This window comes from Sinohyriopsis cumingii, chromosome 12, assembly GCF_028554795.1.
Source record: "Sinohyriopsis cumingii isolate HCF-2022 chromosome 12, ASM2855479v2, whole genome shotgun sequence".
Taxonomy (NCBI): Eukaryota; Metazoa; Mollusca; class Bivalvia; order Unionida; family Unionidae; genus Sinohyriopsis; species Sinohyriopsis cumingii.
Genome location: NC_142972.1, coordinates 118,774,713 through 118,793,868, shown reverse-complemented (window position 1 = coordinate 118,793,868; position 19,156 = coordinate 118,774,713). Strand labels below are relative to the sequence as shown.

At 34.5% G+C, this 19,156-nt stretch overlaps 1 protein-coding gene across 2 annotated transcripts in view; it reads left to right on the top strand.

Moving 5' to 3' along the window:
• Window positions 1-19,156, top strand: part of LOC149787339 (heat shock 70 kDa protein 12A-like) — a 115,004-nt gene that overhangs the window by 62,873 nt on the left and 32,975 nt on the right. For both annotated transcript variants that reach the window (XM_089977888.1, XM_089977889.1), the window contains exon 9: window positions 16,285-16,494. In XM_089977888.1, coding sequence (XP_089834014.1) covers window positions 16,285-16,494 — 210 coding nt within the window. The remainder of the gene's footprint in view (window positions 1-16,284; window positions 16,495-19,156) is intronic.

The following is a 19,156-nucleotide window of genomic DNA, read 5'->3' as shown; positions in this document are numbered from 1 at the left end:
CCTTCTCAAAGGTCATTTCTCTAAAAGTAACAGCAACTGCAAATACCATGGGTGATGTGTGCAGAATACTGTCAAAAGCTTTGTTTAGTATTGTGGTGAAAACTTTGAGTTAAACAATTGTGTTCTGCTGTACTCAGCCGTTTTATTGGTTATTGTATTCCTTTCCTTCGTTTATATAGAACAACGTCAATATCAACAATTCTAGCTACGAAAACACCGGCCAAAAGGTTGTAATCACATTAACCATCCTCAAGAACCCTCCTTTAAAATTTATGCTTTGAATTTCATTGCATCCTTGGAGAACAAAACCATCAAACAATGAATAAGACATTTGATTGAACGTTACCATTCGAAAGGTCTATGGATGTGTCTCCCAACAACAAATTATGTTGTTTCACTGCCAAATTACATCAAGTCATGCCATGGGATCACGAAGTTCACGAGGCATCAGCTCTGGGAGAAATAATGTTTCCCACTCAAATCTGGAATGTCTTTGAGAATCAAACCAATTTCGTCGTAGAAATCCTCAACGAATAAATAAAAGAACACTCGGACAAAAATATGGCTTTTATTAATCAAAAAAGTAAGCACCGTCGAATCTCCGAGTGTACAATCAGAGCAGCAGTCAAAACTCCCAATTCCATGTGAAAAAGAAGAAGAATAAATGGTATGGAAAACAAAGTCATGGACTGATGTCTTCCGTCCATAAAATTAGTCACAGGCCACAAGTAAAACATTTCTGATATCACAATGGCCTAAACAAGAACAAAATGGGTGAAAGAATCATAAATCGGATCCAAGACCATTGTTGTGTTTGACAAAGTTTGTTTTAATGATGAATCAAGAATAAACGTTTCTGGAAGACTCACAGAACCTCCCGTCAGGAAAAGGACATAAGCGACCATTCCTCGCTTCCAATTACTTACTTATGCAGACGAAATGAATTGAAACTATTTCGCAACAGAGTATTTAGGTTGTCGATTTAACGAGTTACTTGACATCTTTTGAAGGCGAAAGTCACGTTTGAACTCATTACTTATTACTGCATGTGCAAATAAATACCTGGGAACTTTATTAACATCGGAACGTCTTACATAATTCTTGGAATCCAATAATATGAGCTGAAGATGAACCTCCCCATAGAAATCTTAAAGATCTTCGAGTTGATGTCATCAACACAGACCACAGTCCTCCTGCAGAAACCTCATGCAGAATCCCATTGGATAGCCGTTTACTTTCCCAACTATTACTGTGAACAATTTGATTCCTCTGGAAATCCATCTCTGATCCGCGAGATTCAATAATGTAAGATTGAACGAATCAGATTCGAGAGAGTATGGGCAATATTGTACATTTGTCTTAATCAAAAGTAGCCTTGGAGTTTATTCCATAAAGATGTTTTGGCTGGTTTTGCAAATGAGTTCTCTAGACACGATGATAGTACACACAGGTGGTTTTGTAAACATTATGGTTATTACGTTCTTAAATACAGAAACATCGTGTGCATGGGTGGCATACTGATATTTTAGTAGATCATTTAAAATTGAATCTTCCTCCCCAAGGGTGTCAGACATGTAAATACGGTCATGTTGGGAATTTACATGTAGAGAAAGGGCTAGCCTTAATCATACTTCTTCATTTATTGATGTCTAAGTGAAGGCAATTTATTAACAAAAACGTCGATTTAAATATTGTTACTGGTTGTATGCAACAGCAAGAATAATTCCTTGACTCTTTTACGATCTATTCTTTTCTCTCTATACCTCTTCTCGGTCTCTCTATTTCTCTGTGTGTCTGTCTGTCTGTCTGTCTCAATATGTAGGTGTAGCCCAAATTATATCCAAAATGTGCGATATATATCTTCTATGTGCTTTTCGTTTGGTTTAAGTTTTAACAGAATAACTCTGCATTTTTACAGACTGATAGTGACCTATTTTAAGTTTGATATTTACTATTTTTGTCTACAATACAATCTATGAAATATTTTTGGATTGTAATTGGTGTGTCAGTGTCCTAAACTCGGAAAATAAATTTGGTCTGAAAAGCTATGGTGCAATATTCACTCCGCGAGCGATAAACAATGGGAATCCAAGGTTAAATCAATATATGCCGGCAGGTTGTGTGATAATCTTAACTAAATTACGAACCAAATCTGGTGCAAGCCAAATTCTGTCTTCAATCGACAATATCGCAAAATAATGATATTCTTAATGGCAATATCTTCACTCATTGCATTGGGTAAGCCAAAATAAAGTCAGTGCAACTCCTGCCAAATTTGCAACATCGGCCACCAAAACTGATGAATGAAAATTTGTATGATTTGATACACAATATGTTTGAAATTCAACTTACTGCAAGTAACAGAGGCAAGAACTTTCTATGAGAACCTTACAGTAGTATATCCCAAATTGTAAACTTCCCTCTCCACTACTTGGGCTTCACACCGAATTTGTAGAGGATAATCATGTGGATATTTATAACATATGACTTTCACGTCTGACGTTATAAGTACAAAAAATTGGGCTCAATAATAATTCCGCTTCTTGCTATAAGCCATAAAAAACAATCGCAAACTAATGTTGATATCCCGTCTGTCCCTATATTCCGCAGACCTTTTTTGCACAGGATTGAAATAAGCACCAACAGTGGCATATTATACTCCTAATACGCAATGAACAGAAAACGATCTACAAAGCATTAAGGCTTAGGAAGTACAAAGTGTTCCGATATAAACTCCCCTCTACTGCATCATGTACACGTACCCTATACGAATATACACAATGCTACAAGAAAGCATTCCCAGAAAGCAGGTTAAAAAGAACAAAAGAGAGACAAAGATAGGTATGTGAACCAAGAACAAAATTAATTATTGCACATTATAACTATATGCAGCATGCCATCCCAGCAAACACCGAAATCTGGTCCATCAATTTGTATAGATAGTTAGTTTCTCTAGCTCTTCGCTTTCGTGCAATAAGATCATGATGCCGTGATCGCAGTGAACATTTAGGCTTCTTTAACAGATTGCTGATCTTAGCGTTTCTGCGAAAATTCAGTCTATTGTTTGGTCAGTTTCGTACGACTGTTCCGGAACCTTTCAACAATTTCCTGTTATAACTACTCCCAGTTCCTTCATTCTGGAAATAAACTTGTAGGTGCCGGTATGTTGGATTCCTTACCAAGTTTATCGAGGTTTTGTGCAATACTTATATTACTTCTGCCGATTTCTATTTCCACTTTTCTGTGCAAACGGTTCACACTTTTTCAACTGTTTGTTTTACAATTTTCGTTCATTTTTTCTCCCTGACGAAAGATTTGTGTAGATTCTTGGTTGGTGTATTGCTCTAGTTTATGTCCTTTCTCCCTAATCTTACTGTTTACTAATTTGAGTCCTTGGATGCACTCATACTTTATTCTCTTTTATTTAGAATTTCATTTTCTTTCTGCACAGTAGCTACTTCCTCTCTTACATTGGCATTTTTTTTCCATAAACGTTTGAGATTTTTATTTTAAAAATTAGTCTGTATTTCTTTCGTCACTTTCTCCATTTGCGTCTGCAATATACTATTGTCCAAAAGCTGAATAAATTTAACCCAATATATTTTCTTCATGCCATTTTCTCTTATTTCTGAGAGAGTCGAGCTTGTCTGCAATGATTCAAATTTGCATTATGCCTGAATGAATTGATTGATCGACATTTTCAAAATTTCTTACAAATTGTCTAAATGACATCTATGAATAGAGGCATAAACGTTTTCAATATCAGACGTCTTTATTGGTGTGCCACCCTCTGATAAACCCTTTCTATTCTCATCAGAATTTGTAGATGAGTTTGATGTTGACGAAAGTACGTTGAAAGAGTTTTGGTGACCAGTAATGACTATTACAATGGCTACATAAATAGTTTTGCGCTATTATTTGCAGACTTTTTTCACTGGTTATGTCTATGTATCAATTGTGTTGTTGTTATAACTGCTGTGGAACAAGTCATGTGCATGACCTATAATTCAGGGCATCTGCGGTATGAACGAATGACCAATTTGTTGTAATCTATCTATTGATAGAAGTTTGCAGTCAGTGTGTACAATATCGGAAATATTTGCTTGCTTTTCATTTAGAATGAGCACTGGTAATTTAAGATGAAAGCAGAGTTACTAACTGCATTTCGTTGTACACCTGTGCACCAGTGTAGGGCATCTTACAAACGTAATGCATGGAAGTACGTTTCTCATAGAAAGCCTGCTTAAGAGTTCAAAGGAGCTGCAAAAACATAACAGTAGTAGTTGTAAAGTGTTCACATTACCTTTATTAGTATCATGCAGCTGGCAATATTGGTCCCAAAGTGTAAAATAGCAATCAAGTCAGTCCAAATTATATCAGACCTCCTTCTGACTCTTTTGGAAATTTAATATTACAGATATCACTATGAACTGTACGGAAATGGCTGAGCCTACTTTAGCCCTTTATGAGAATTTTATCATTATGGATGTGATTAACTTTCTACGAAAATTGAAAATTATCGTTATAGCAGGGAACTCTGTGAAAATTTTAAGATAACAGAGAGACGAACAAATAAATACAAAATCATACGTAACGTTCACCTGTAGAACTGGAAAAATATTGGAAATTCCTAGGTATCATTCTGTGCTTAAAGTGTATCTTTACAGGACTTAAATATATATATGAAACCATAGAGATATACAGTTTTTTCATTTACATATGTATACTTTATTAGCAATTTACTAAATATCATGGATTTATAAATTAATACAGATCATAAATAATATTAAACTTTTAACTTTGTTCGATATGTCCGCTTGTATAAATATTTACAAAGAATTTAACAGTGTACAAAGTTTTATTATTCTTAAACTTAATCAAATTAAATTAAAAACATTACAAAATAATAAATAAGAAATATAATTCGAATAGAGCTTGATTATAAGATATTAAAACAAAATAACAAATAACTATCGAATCAAGTGAACATTTTAAGTTGTATAATGCTTTTGTGTTTATCTTATTGTCAGTTTTATACAGATAATTAAACAAAAACTTACTGGATTCACTGTCTGGATACTATCGACCCTGAACGTCTAAATTCTAATATTGCATATACAATTCATCAATACATTTATAATATTTCGTATTTATGTATTTCCAAAGTGCTTAAAATATAATATCAGTTTCTTCGCCTTTTATGCTGCAACTGAAATTATATTTAGACCTTCAGGGTCGATCGTATCCAGACAGTGAATCCAGTAATTTTTTTACAGACGTTTTATTTCCGAATTTAAGCCATCAATTGGTATAAATGAAAAAAACTTGTATGAAATGTGAGAAAGGACAAAACGAAACAAAACAATGATTTCATGAGCAACGAAATAGTTGGTATGATTCAACCTTTACAAACAACCTTCCATCAAACAATGGTACACTTCTGGACTTTTGAGTCCTACAAACATCAATGGACCTACAGTGAGTTATGTTTTCTGCTTATGCTCCTCTGCGATTGTAACTTGGTAATAACAATTCTTCATATCCTTAACAGATATAGTTAGCTGCTCTAGGAAATCCATTAGCTCTTCGGTTTTTGGGAGAGCATACAAGCCTCGTACAGTGCGTCGATTAAGCTGGCGGCACTCCACTTTCGACCTTAAAATATTCCTTTTCTTTTAGATTGATGCAACACTGCATATGTAGATACAAAATGAGTTCCTAATACTTCATGTTTAGAGTTGTTTCAGATGATTTTTCATTTCTTCATACATTGATCGCGGAATGCTTCTGTGTCGCTGTTTAAAAGATGCTGAATTTCCGCACTATTCTCTGCTTAGCCGTATCTACGTGACCAACATCTTTTCATTCAAATAGAAAATATGAAACTAATCAATAATAAAGTATTTCAGACACTATAGCGGTACCCTTCTAAAGCTATATCATTTCTTTTAGCTAAATACTGCTTTGTTCTATGTTCATTTATATTTCGATAAGTCTTCCTCAACATCCACACTCTTTAACGTGCAAAACAATAGACTTAAATGGTACTGAATGAATATTCACGTCGGTTAATTGAACGGTGGCAGTTCTATCCTGATTGGATTTAACAATGATAAGGATACCTTTCGGTCTCTCTGTTAATGATGATTTTGCAGTCTCAAGCAGCTGTGCTGGTCATCTTCTAGTGTTCACAGTTTGCTTCAAAGAAGCTTGAAAAGTCACAACTCTGTTCTATGAATGTGTTCGGGCTTATATTCCTTGGATCTTAGTACACCCAACTATATTTCTTTACCAGTTTCCTTCTCTCGCTGCGTCATATTTCTCATTGCTAGACGTATGGAATCTAGTAAGCTAATTTTTATAACTGTTGAATACCCTATCGCCCTTTGCGTCTTCAGTTATGTGCGATAAAACATTGGTACATAACAGAACAGAACCTTTAGAACTGTATTTGGTTTTATTTGGTACTATTAAAATAAATATAACTAATAATCTAAGTTTAACCTCCACATATTACAGATACGGAAATATATGTTCTCCAGCGGCATCAATTTATATTGGTGGTTGAAGGGAGTGTATTTAAAAGTATTGATCTTTGATCACATAGTCTTAAAACCTTTGCTTATTGTAAATACTGACGATCCGGTATATAGAAGACGTTTGCATTGTCACCATTAATGTACACGACCATTTCATTTTATTGGTGTCTCCAGCTAATAAAGGTTTACAGTCGGGGCTCTAATTTAATAATCCTTTCTTCCACACCATGGAAAAGGCAAACTGAAGTTTAAATGCATATGATCTATATGTACTCTATGCCCATGCTGCAAGACTGACCACATATCCAACATATGTGTTCGGAATTTTCCACCTGTGTTGCTCTCTTAAGGTATAGTAGACCCTGTCTCTCCAGTCTTCCAGGCTCATCTTGAGCTGTCACTTCATTGTCATCTCCTTCTCCTTACATTTGTGCCACCTTCCCTCTGCTTTAGATAATGGGAACACTACAGTCCTCTTCCTCCTTATCCTATCTGAGGCATCTGACCCAATAAACCATGATCTATTACTTCACCGCCTCCAGTATGTATTTGGTATTCATGATACTACTTTACTATGGTTCTTGTCCTACTTAGTCTAAACTACCCAAATTATGTCCGTAAATGGAAAACAAATCCCAGCCCAGTGAATCTATGTTTTGGTATTTTACAAGGTTCTGTTCTGTTCCACGTTCCATTCATTCTATACACCCAGCTGCTCTCAAATTTCGTACAGCGACATGTGGTGTCTTACCAGCTGTGTGCTTATGATACTCAAATATACAAATCTAGCTGTTCAATTGAAGCTGAGGCATCTATCCAGGGAGTAGTGAGACGTATTTCTGATGTGCAGTTATGGATTCAGTACGAATTCTAGGTGTCACTCTTGAAAATACTTTCTCATTACAGCAGTTATAAGGAACACATGCAATGCTGAATATCTGGATCTGAAACGCATCAGTGCCATTCGTAAGGTTCTTTCGGCTGCTGCCGCTTACACACTTGTTTGTTCCTTAGTACTTTCAAGACTGGACTTTTGTAATTCACTTCTTTCTGGTTCGTCTCAGTATCTCAGAAATTTCAAAAAGTTCAAAACACGGCTACTCGGATCATGCATAGAGTACGAAGAAATGATCACACATCCCCCTGCTCTGTAACCTTCACTGGCTATCCGTTCGAGTTAGAATCAAACATAAAATCTGTTAATTGTGCTACATTTTGTGGACTCGTTCCAGTTCAGTAGATCTGACCGCACATATGTGTAGACCCGATCTAAAAACTTATTCTCCACTTCCGAAACTCTTATTCTCATTGTTGTCGCTGTTAATGTCATACGGAAAACGTTTTTGCGCTTACCATGGTCCAGCTACGTGGAACGATTGACCACTGATCTTAGACACAAGGATATTGTGATCTCATCCAAGAGCGCTCTAAAACCACTTTAAGTTGTACCTTTCGGCCAATATGTTTGGTGCAGAAAGAGCCCGCGAAAACTTAGCGACGAACCACCAACCAACGAGAATAAATAGGCAAGCTTTCCCACATACACACGTTGGCCGAGCCGAGACTTGAACCCATGTGGGCAGAGTTGAGATGTTGGTGGTCTGCAAAGACGAGCACCACAGAACACACGGCCATCCAATGCAGTGCTTTCTTTAGTTTGTATTGATTGTATTTTTTGTGTCGGTTTTCCAATTACCTTGCACTAAGACTCAGCAAGAATTCTTTGACAAGTTCTAAACTTATTTAGCGCTGTTTGTTGACTGTAGGTATGTATGCATGTTTGTATATATATGTATTTGTGTGTGTGTGTGTGTATGTATGCATGTATGTATGTATGTATGTATGTATGTATGTATGTATGTATGTATGTATGTATGTATGTATGTATGTATGTATGTATGTATGTATGCATGTATGTATGTGATACGAGTCTATGCTCTTAAAACAAGTGCCAGAAAAGAGTGAAAGACAACAAGCTTTGTTATAGTTAACAAATAATTTATTTCCCTGGAATACGAAGTAAACAAATGAGAAAAAAGAACTTAAGGTACTGCGAATTAAATCCGAAAATAATCCAAGAATTAAGACACAAGTCCCAGTAATAAAAAGTCTTGAATAAACCTCCATTCAAGTCCCAAAAAGATCCAAAACCGAAGGCGATGACGTGTCTGTTATGGCCTGCGAAGTGTTGATGTGTCAACAATCTCTGGTTTAATCACCTAAATATTATTCAAGCTTTGAATTTAGTATAAATTGCAATGAATCTCGTTATCCAAGAATTCTGTCAGAGCACTTTTGAATTTCCAGAGGAAAAAAAATCACTTGAATTCAGTAATATGAAGAAAACAAAATTCATCCCAAACTGGTCACACCATAAAACAACTTAAAGTGCTAGATGTTAAAGCACGACAGGTAAAATCCTCACAGTCACAAGATATATAGTTCTCTGCTTGACCTCGGGTCACAATTAGCATTGTCTAAAAACAACCATTACCTAATTGAAAATAACCATATAGAATGATCTAATGGGCCTTGTTTATTTAGAACACAATAACCTACCAAATTCACTTAGGAATGTCCAAAACCGTGACCATGATCAACATATTTACGCCTTCTTGTTTACTCGCATAATAATCCTGATCATAATCTCATACAAAGAGAGAATAACGAAGCTATCATAAGCTGTTTACGTAAATGAAATTAAAAACAAAAATGAAAAAGACAATAGGTCATGCTGAAATTAACTCAGTTGTGGCCAAGGTCAAGTCCAACATAATTTGTTACATTACAATAGCATGTAATAAAAAAAAGTAAACTAACAAACGAACAATTTAATTAAATATGCATAACATGTCCCCTCAAAAAGAAAATAATTATTTACACAATAAAGGTTTCTTTTTAGTATAAGTCAAATATATATGCGGTAAGAAAAATAAATTGAAATCTTATGAATGACACAAGGTATACATGGAACAATATATTTCCATACAAATCAAAGTACATCTGCTATTAAATTGTCTTTTCCCTTGATGTGCCTTGTGTCAATATTATATTCCCGCGACAACAAACTACACCTGAATAATCTCTCATTTTTGTTTTAGATCTTGCCAAATTAATGTAAGGGGATTGTGATCATCAAATACAACAATCGGAGAAGGAGCTAAACTAATGTAAACTTAAAAGTGTTGTGATGGCAATATCAAAACCAAACATCCCTTTTCGATTGTGAAACAATGTCTCCGGTACATATTCATTTTCTTAGGAAAATAACACACTTGATGATCAACACCATTTTTATCTTGAATCAATACTGCTCCAAGCCCAACACCACTGGCCTCAATAGACAGTTTAAATGATTGTCAGAATTTTGGAGCTGTATGAACTAGTGCACTTTTAAATATGGTCTTTAACTTAATAAAAGCCTCCTGACATGTTTCAGACCAATGCAGCTTGGTTTCTTGCTCAACAAATTTGTCAGGGTTCAGCAATTATGGAAAAATTGGAAAAACTTTTCGATAGTATCCAGCCTTACCCAAAGATCGCATCAGTTGATTTTAACTGATAGGCACAAGGAATTCAGAGATAGCATTGACCTTAGCATCTATGGGTTTAACTTCTCCATGTCCTACAATATGCCCTAGAAATTTTAGACAAGCTCGGCAAAACAAATGTTTGGATAAATTAATTGTCAGACTTGCATTAACGAGTATGTCAACGAAATCCGAATTGTCGCTAAGTTATTTTTTTCAGGAGTCGTTGTAGATGATGAAATCATCGATGTAAGCATCAGAATTATATAGACCAGACGTAATCTTGTTCAATAAACGTTGAAAAGTACTTGGAGAACCTTTCATCCCAAACGGCATCACTTTATATTGATACAATCCATCTGGAGTAACGAATGCCAAAATTTCCTTTGCCCTTTCCGTCAGTGGAATTTGCCAAAATCCTTTCAGAAGGTCAATGTTGGTGACATACTTTTCATTTCCAATTTTATCAATGCAGTCAGTCATCCATTCTTGGTAATGGATATGAATCTGTTTTAGTCCGACTGTTTACTTTTCTATAATCAGTGCACATGCGGAAAGTATTATAAGGTTTCGGAACAAATATAGATGGTGAAATTCAGTTGCTTTAACTCAGCTCTATCAAATCATTCCCCACCATATAGTGAATTTCGTTTCTCAAGGATTACTGTTTGAGAGGGTTCATCCTGTACGGGTGTTTCATAGGTATGGAATTTACGATTTCACCGTTATGATAGATTGTATTTGTTCTTGTAGGAACATCTGGAAATAAGTGTCCGTATTCAAGTAATAACTGTTTGTACTCATTCTTTTATTGCTGTTGAAAATCTAAAGGTTTCTGGTCCAGATTATTCACAATGTTTGAATTGCGAAGATTTGGTACTCGAAAATCAATAGAGTCCTATCGCATTTATTCGCTTAAATCCTCACTGAGTGGGACATTTTCAAATAAATCAATTACATGATTAACTTGGCTATCTCTCTCAATGTTCACCTTAAACATATTTATGTGGCCAACTTGTTTATGTTTTCGCCTCCCGGGGGTATTTATGATATAATTTAAATCGTTTACTTTTTCTTTTCAACTCGGCAGGGACCATAATATTTGGCCTGAAGATGACTTTTTGGTATTGGCAAGAGAGCCAGAACTCTATCACCACTCTGAAACTTCCTTTCCTTTGAATTCTTATCATACTTTAATTTCATTCTTGACTAAGCAGAGTGCATATTAGTTCCTGCAACCTCACAAGCCGTTGACAACCTGTATTTAAATTGGAAACATAATTGAGAAAATTGATTTGGCTATCTTCATTAAAAAGAAGTTTCTCCTTTAACAAATTCAATGGTCTACGCACATTATGTCCAAAATCTAGTTCAAAGGAATCAAATCCTAAAGATTTTTTAAATGATTCCCTGACAATATTAAATTATTACATGAATGCCTTCATCCCAATTTTTACCGGTACCAAAACAATATGGTCGAATCATATTTTTCAAAGTTTAATGAAATCTTTCTAAAGACCCTTGGCTCTCAAGGCGATAGGCGGAAGATTTGAATTATTGGATGTCTAATTGGTACATAACTTGCTGCAATATTGCAAAAATAAAATATGACCCTTAATCAAATTTGACAGATTTGGGAAGGCCGAATTGAGTAAAAAAAAACTTTATGAAAGCTTTTACAATTGTTTTAGTTTTAATATTCCTCAAAGGAATTGCCTCTCGGAATCTTGTTGACGCACATATTATGGTAAACATGTACTGGCTACCTGATTTGGTCTTAGTTAAGGGAAGAACATAGTCTATTATAATCTGCTAAATGATTCGTCAAATGCAGCAATAGTTTGCAGATCAGCCTTAGGTATCTTCTGATTGGGTTTTCCTACCGTTTGACAAGTATGACAAGATCTGCAGTATTTACAAACATCACTTTTAATTTGTAGCCAATAGAAGAGATTAAAGATCTTGTGATCAGCCTTATTAATCCCTAAATGACCAGTCAAAAGAGTTTCATGAACCTGACTAAGAAATTCGTATCGGTACAATTTTATAACTACAAATTCTTACTTCACTTACCACTCGTCATCACCAGGTACGTCGGGAGGTCTCCATTTTCTCAAAAGAATCAAATTTATACTGAAATATCAAACAGATACTTCTGTGGATTAAGTTTCAGTCTGTTTGAAACAAACGTTAGATCTCAGGATCTTTTTCCTGTTCGACGACAAGTTATTGTCGTTTGTCACCCTGATTAGAATAAAGAGAATGAGTAGTTGAAAGAGGATCACTGTGATTAATACGTTTTGATTGATTCAAACAAGGAGTGAAGGTGACATCGTCAAAAGTCTGACCAATACAATTTTCAGCTAAAGGAATACTTTCCTGATCAGCATAATTCTCAAGGTCATTCTTTGCCATATATCTGGTAACTGCACAAGCTGAGTCTAAATCAGGGATTTCCTTTTCAATATGATCGATTTTCTGATCCAAACAAGGCTTGTTAGTTACAAGTGGATTGAACACAACCTTATCTCAAGCTAGGTCATTGCCTATGTAATAAATAATTGCCCTCATTCGGTAAAGAAACATTGTTCCGACTGTCACGGGTACTGATACTAAGTCTTATGACAAATTTACACATTGGAGAGGAACAATAACAAAGCCACAATCTATTTCTCTGAATATGAACACTCTCATTAAAAGAAGACTTCTCAGAAAAAGGCAAAGTACCTGATAATAAAAGACTACACGAAGTTCCTGTGTCCCTTAAACTTTTAATAGGAATAGGACTGGCCAAATCACTCATGAGTGATTTAGAACCCTTCGACATGAATGGTTTATAATTATCTATGATAAAATCAAATTGGGGTTTGTTAGACCCAACTAATATATTGCTTTCAATACATGACCATGTCCTTGAACTCTTAGAATAAGAGCTTTTGGAATAGTTCTGTCTTGATTCTGATGCTTTCTTTCAATTTGTAGTAATCAGAAATTATATATCCTTTCTTTTCGCAATAGGTACACTCAGGAGGATTTTCGATCAGTCTTATCATAAATTTGATTTCTAAAAGTTGTGCCAGATTGCAATTTAGAAGGGCTCGTATTAGGCTGAAATACATTTTTTGCCAGAAAACTGCTGAGCGGAAGACTTACTTACAAAAAAGCCTCTACGAGCTAACGAATACTTGTCAGCAGTAAGAGCAGCATTTTATAAAGTTTCGATCATATGCTCATCAAGATAGGTCTTAAAGTCACAATGGACGCAATTCTTGAACTGTTCAAGTAAAACGAGTTATCTTAGATTTTCCTAATCTTGATCCACGTTCTTCACTAATCACTACCTATCAAATAACTTCTCTTTTTCCTTTGCAAAATCGACATGGGCTTGTCCAGCCTTCTTATAGTTCCTGAATATTTTTGGATATTCTTCAAGGACTAACTCACAACCCTTTAAGATGCATTCCATAACCAGATCATTGTCCGCACTTTGCTGCACTGACAGAGAACCATTGAAGTCTCGGGCTTTGCCAAAATGTGCACTATGTAATAACAGAGTCCAATGCTCTCTTGGCCAATTCGAATTTTCAGCAATGTTTTTCCCAGTGAGAAAATATTTATTTACTTCTTTTTCTCTAAAAGGGGGCATTAATCTAATATTCTTAGTAACATCAAAACTTGAATTTGTGTGTAAAGTGGGGATGTACATTTCACGTGCCAGCTCTAATTCTTTTAATCTAAATTGAAATTCTCTTTCTTCCTTTTCCTTTTGCATTTGCATTTACATTTGTCTCTCTCTCTCCTATTTCTCCAACAGTATTTGATTTTCTTCTTTATGTAACTGCATTTGTTTCTCGCTCTCATTATTCTCCAATAACATTTTCCTCTCTTTTTCCTCCTTATCTAATTGCATTTGCATTTGTTTCTCCTCTTTCTCCAATTGCATTATCCTCTCTCTTCCCTCTTTATTAAATAGTATTCGCTTCTCCTATTTCGCCAACTGAATTCTCATCTCTCTTTCCTCTTTCTGAAGCTCAAGCTTCTTTAACTCTAATTCCAAAGTGTATTTTTATTTTAATTCCTTTACTTTAATGTTAGAGCCTGATACAGACTTACTAATCAAATCTATCCAAAACATTCTTTGCCACCCAATATTGGACCAAATATATTTTATTTCTTGCTTCGATAACGAAACGTTAGCCTCAGAAAGATCATATTTAATTGCAAGTTGAATCATTTCATCTTTTTGCAAGGAATCTAACTGCTCCTGGGTCGGATTTGAAATGAAAATCCCCACTTTTGATGACATTGTACAAAAGCAGTTGATTTCACTAAAGCTTTCGAAAATTTGAATTAGTAATTGGGATTAACAAATTCCGAAATTAGGGGAATTTAAATTTCAAAAACAACTGAGCCCAACTTAACGTTACAAGTCTATGCTCTTAAAATAAATGACAGAAAAGAGTGAAGACAATACGCTAGGTTTAATTTAACAAATAATGTATTTCACTAGAATAAGAAGTAACAAATGAGAAAAAAATAACTTACGGTATTGCGAATTAGATCCAAAAATAATCCAAGAATTAAAAACACAATTCCAAGTAATGAAAGCTCTGGATAAAAGTCTGTTCAAGCCCGAAAAGATCTAAAATTGAAGGCGATGACGTGTTTGTTATGGCAGATGAAGTGATGATGTTTCAACAGTCTCTTGTTGAATCACATAAATATTATTCCATTTTTGAATTCGGTATAAATTCCAATGAATGTCTTTATCCAAGAATTTTGTCAGAGCACTTTTCTATTTCCAGAGAAGATAATCATTTGAATTCAGTAATATGAACAAAATAAAATTCAGCCCAAACTGCTCACGACATAATACAACTTAAAAAGCTAGATTTAAAGCACGACTGGTAAAATCCTCACAGTCACAAGATAATATAGTTCTTTGCTTAATCTCAGGTCACAATTAACATTTTCTAAAAACAATTATTACCTAATAGAAAATAACCTTCTAGAATGATCTAATGAGCCTTGTTTATTTACAACACAGTAGCCTACAATATTTCATTAGGAATCTCCAAAACCTTGACCCTGATCAACATATTTTCTCCTTCTTGTTTACCTGAATAATAATCCTGATAACAAGCTCATATACATAGAGAATAATGTAGCTATTATTGGTTGTTTACAGAAATGAAATAAAAAATAAAAACATCAACCAAGTCAAGCCGAAATAAACTCACTTTTGGACAAGGTCAAGTCCAGCATACTATGTCACATTACTATAGAATGTAAAGAAATCAAAAAGTTAAACTAGCAAACAAACAATTAAATTAAAAATACATAACAGTATGTGTGTATATATGTATGTATGTATGTTTGTATGTATGTATGTATGTATGTATGTATGTATGTATGTATGTATGTATATATGTATGTATGTATGTATGTATGTATGTATGTATGTATGTATGCATGCATGCATGTATGTATGCAGGGAAATGTTGAAGTATTGCACACTTTTTATATCTATCAATTAATGGAATTCTGTTGTAAAAACGTTTAAAACGATTTGTTTTCGAAAACGCCAGACCTGTTGTAATCATTATTCAAGTTATACATGCAAAAGAATTCCTTTTAGGAATAAGACAAATTGAGTCAGTTTGCCACGTGATCTCCACATCTTTGTTTTTTATACTTATATACTGTATATGTCAAATAAATCATGTTTGCAAGAATGCCGGAATCTTCTCAAAGCTTAAATCCTTACAAGTACTTTTAACAATAGGTATCAATGGCTTAGATATGACAACATGTATAATTAGCATTGCTGAGTTCGTCGTTAATTACTTGCCATCAACCGGCAATTCGTACACGTAAATGCTGTTTGTCATGTAAGGTTAAATTCACGTGCTATTAAAACGACTTTTGTTATGGTGTTCACGTTACTAAAAAGGATTTTCGTATCTCGTGCAGGTGCATCTTATTTCATCAAACTTTCACCAACCTAATTATGCCATGTGTATTTTAGGTGATGTTATAAGTATGGCAATTATAAACTTTGTTACAAAAGATGTCACAACAGAAAAGAAAAGCATTTGTATTTATCTGCTCCGTTCACGCTTCGAGAATTAGTAGACCTTTATCGTTATTTCTTGTTGAAATATTTTACCCCCGTAACAGTTATTGATTAATATGTATCCATTTTTCACGAAAAGGTAACGATTCAGGACCACAGGGGTATACCTATGAAGGCAGTGGACGTCTTATCCATCTATATAAAGCACGAGTGGCAGTATCTATGGAAGTCAATAACGGGAACTACGAGTGCTGACTTTATAAGGACAGATGAGGTCTCCACTGTTATTGCAGTACCGATTGCATATTTAGAGGACGCCGAGGATATTATCACATGTGCAGCAACAATGGTAAAAATTTATAGGCGAGAAGAAACGTATTTCATATTTTTGCATCACCAGCATCAAATCTCGCTTTAAAGTAGTTGTTAGAGTCAATTTTAGATTTATATATAAGACATATTGAATAAATAATTAAAAAAACGCTTAACAATGTATTTATAGAAGCTTTATATATATTATACATTTATTAGAACACCAAGTGTTTTAAAACCACATTCAACCTTTGCCGCGAAATTACATTGAACGTATTTCTTGGCTTTAATTCCTGCGTCGTACGGTAATTCTTTTCTATAACCATCCGCCATCTTCAATCTTGGACAGAAATAGAATCTTGCACACTAATTGCCCTTGCTAGAAAGCCAGTTATTCCCTCTAGACATTAATATCATTTTCAATGTATTTATTCAATTTTGACTATGGCTACGAAACTGAAATAATATATGATACCTGGAAGCATATGAATTGTGTCTTATCGACTTCCAAACTTGAAATGATGTGGTTAGAATAACAACGTCAACTAACGGTGTCACGTCTATTTTTCATCATAAAATTCAGCGTTCTCACATATGTCTACATATTAAAATTATTCATGTATTTCATTTGTGATTTGGATATTCTACTTAATAATAAAGAATATTTCATGAAACGAAAATGTTCGGAATATCACGAGTAAGTTTAGAAAACAAAGAGGGCACTTGGTGAGTCTTGAATCTTCCATGTTCCCCCCAGCACATATATATTTTGACCATGTGTCTTTCATATGAATCATGGGAGTATGTCTTGCCCTAATACTGTTAATATTGACCGTATTACTGGACTAAGTATTTGTGTAAATATATATGTATATATTTGGGTTTCAAGGCACCAGAAAAATAGAGAGTATTGGTTGGCAACTAAAGGTTAAGTTAAAAAAAATTACAAATGAATTCCACATAAACATTAAGAAGATAAATAGTAAATAAGTAAGATTAAGTAAATTTCGAGAAAGGAAGGAATTATCCAATTGGTGTGTATAAATGCATAAACAAGTATTTGTTTAAATGTACATTACTGCTTGAAGATAACATTAACATTACAGTGTCAGTGTCAGCTAGGGCGTGATAGAATTTATGGACTACAAAGTTGGATTTAAAACAACATATCTTGACGCAGTGTGTGAAGTAATTGTATTAGAATCAATTATGGGAATTGTTATGTATATTTAATTTATATTTGTCAGTGTTTCTCCACAGCTGGTGACGAGTGGTCAGTGAACTATCAAATTGTAGTTCCAAAATCATGCAGACAAGAAATTCTTATTCTGGCCCATAATACTCCTTTGCCTGGTCATTTAGGGATTAATAAGACTTATCACAAGATCTTGAATCACTTCTATTATCATACTTGTCAAAATGGTAGGAAAACCCAATAAGAAGATACATAAGGCTCATCTGCAACCTATTCCTGCATTTGACGAACCATTTAGAAGAATAAAGGTAGATTGTGTCGTTCCCTTACCTAAGACCTAGTCAGGTGACCAATACGTGTGGACCATAATGTGTGCGTCAACTGATACCCAGAGGCTATTCCTTCGAGGAATAGTAAAAGTAAATCAGTAGAAAAAGCTTTGATAAAGTTGTTTTAGTCAAATTGGCCTTCCCAAATTTGTGAAATCTGATCAAGAGTCATATTTTGTCTGGAATGTTTCAGTACGTTATGTACAAGGTAGACCTACATGAAATTATGTCTTCTGTCTGTCAAACTTAGAGCCAAGGGTCAATAGAAAGATTTTATCAAACTTTGAAAAATAGTATTCGATCATATTGTTTTCATACGTGTAAAGATTGGGATAAATGCGTTCATTTGATAGTGTTTACTGTCAGGGAATCAATTCAAAACTCTGTGTTTGGACCAAAGAAATTGTTAAAAAAGAAACTTCTTTCTAATGAAGATACCGAAATCAATCTTCTCGATTATGTTTCCAATTTTAAGTATAAGTTGTCAAAGTCTTGTGAGGTTGCAATAACTAATCTGCACTATATTCAGTGACAAGTGAATTTAAGGTATGATAAAAATACAAAGAAAGGAAGTTTGCGCATACCATAAAATCCTCTTGAGGCCAAGTATTATGGTCCCTATACAGTTGAAAAAGAAAGTAAATGTTTTAAATTATATCATGAATACTCCTGGAAGGTGAAAACTAAAACAAATTTTCCATATAAGTATGTTAAAGCAGCATGTTTAGAGAGACAGCCAGGTTAATCATGGAACTTATTTAGTTGAACCTGTCCCACTCAGTGAGGATTTAAGTGATGGAATGCAATCGGACTCTGATTTCAGAGCATCAAATAATAGGAATTCGGAAATAATAAACAATTGAAACGACAACTTTCCCATTTGCAGCAACGAGAAAACAATGAAGTGAAACAGTTATTACATGAATATGAGCACTTATTTCTAGATCTTCCTAGAAGAGTGAATAAAATCTACCATGAGGATAAAATTGTAAATTCTACACCTGTGAAACAACACCCGTACAGAATTAACCCTCTCAAACAGGATAGGTTGAAGAAAGAAATTCAGTATTTGCGGGTAAATGATTCGTTAGAGTGGAGTGAAAGTGACTGGAGTTCACCATGTATATTTGTTACGGAAACAGATAATACTTTCCGCATTTGCAGTAATTATAGAA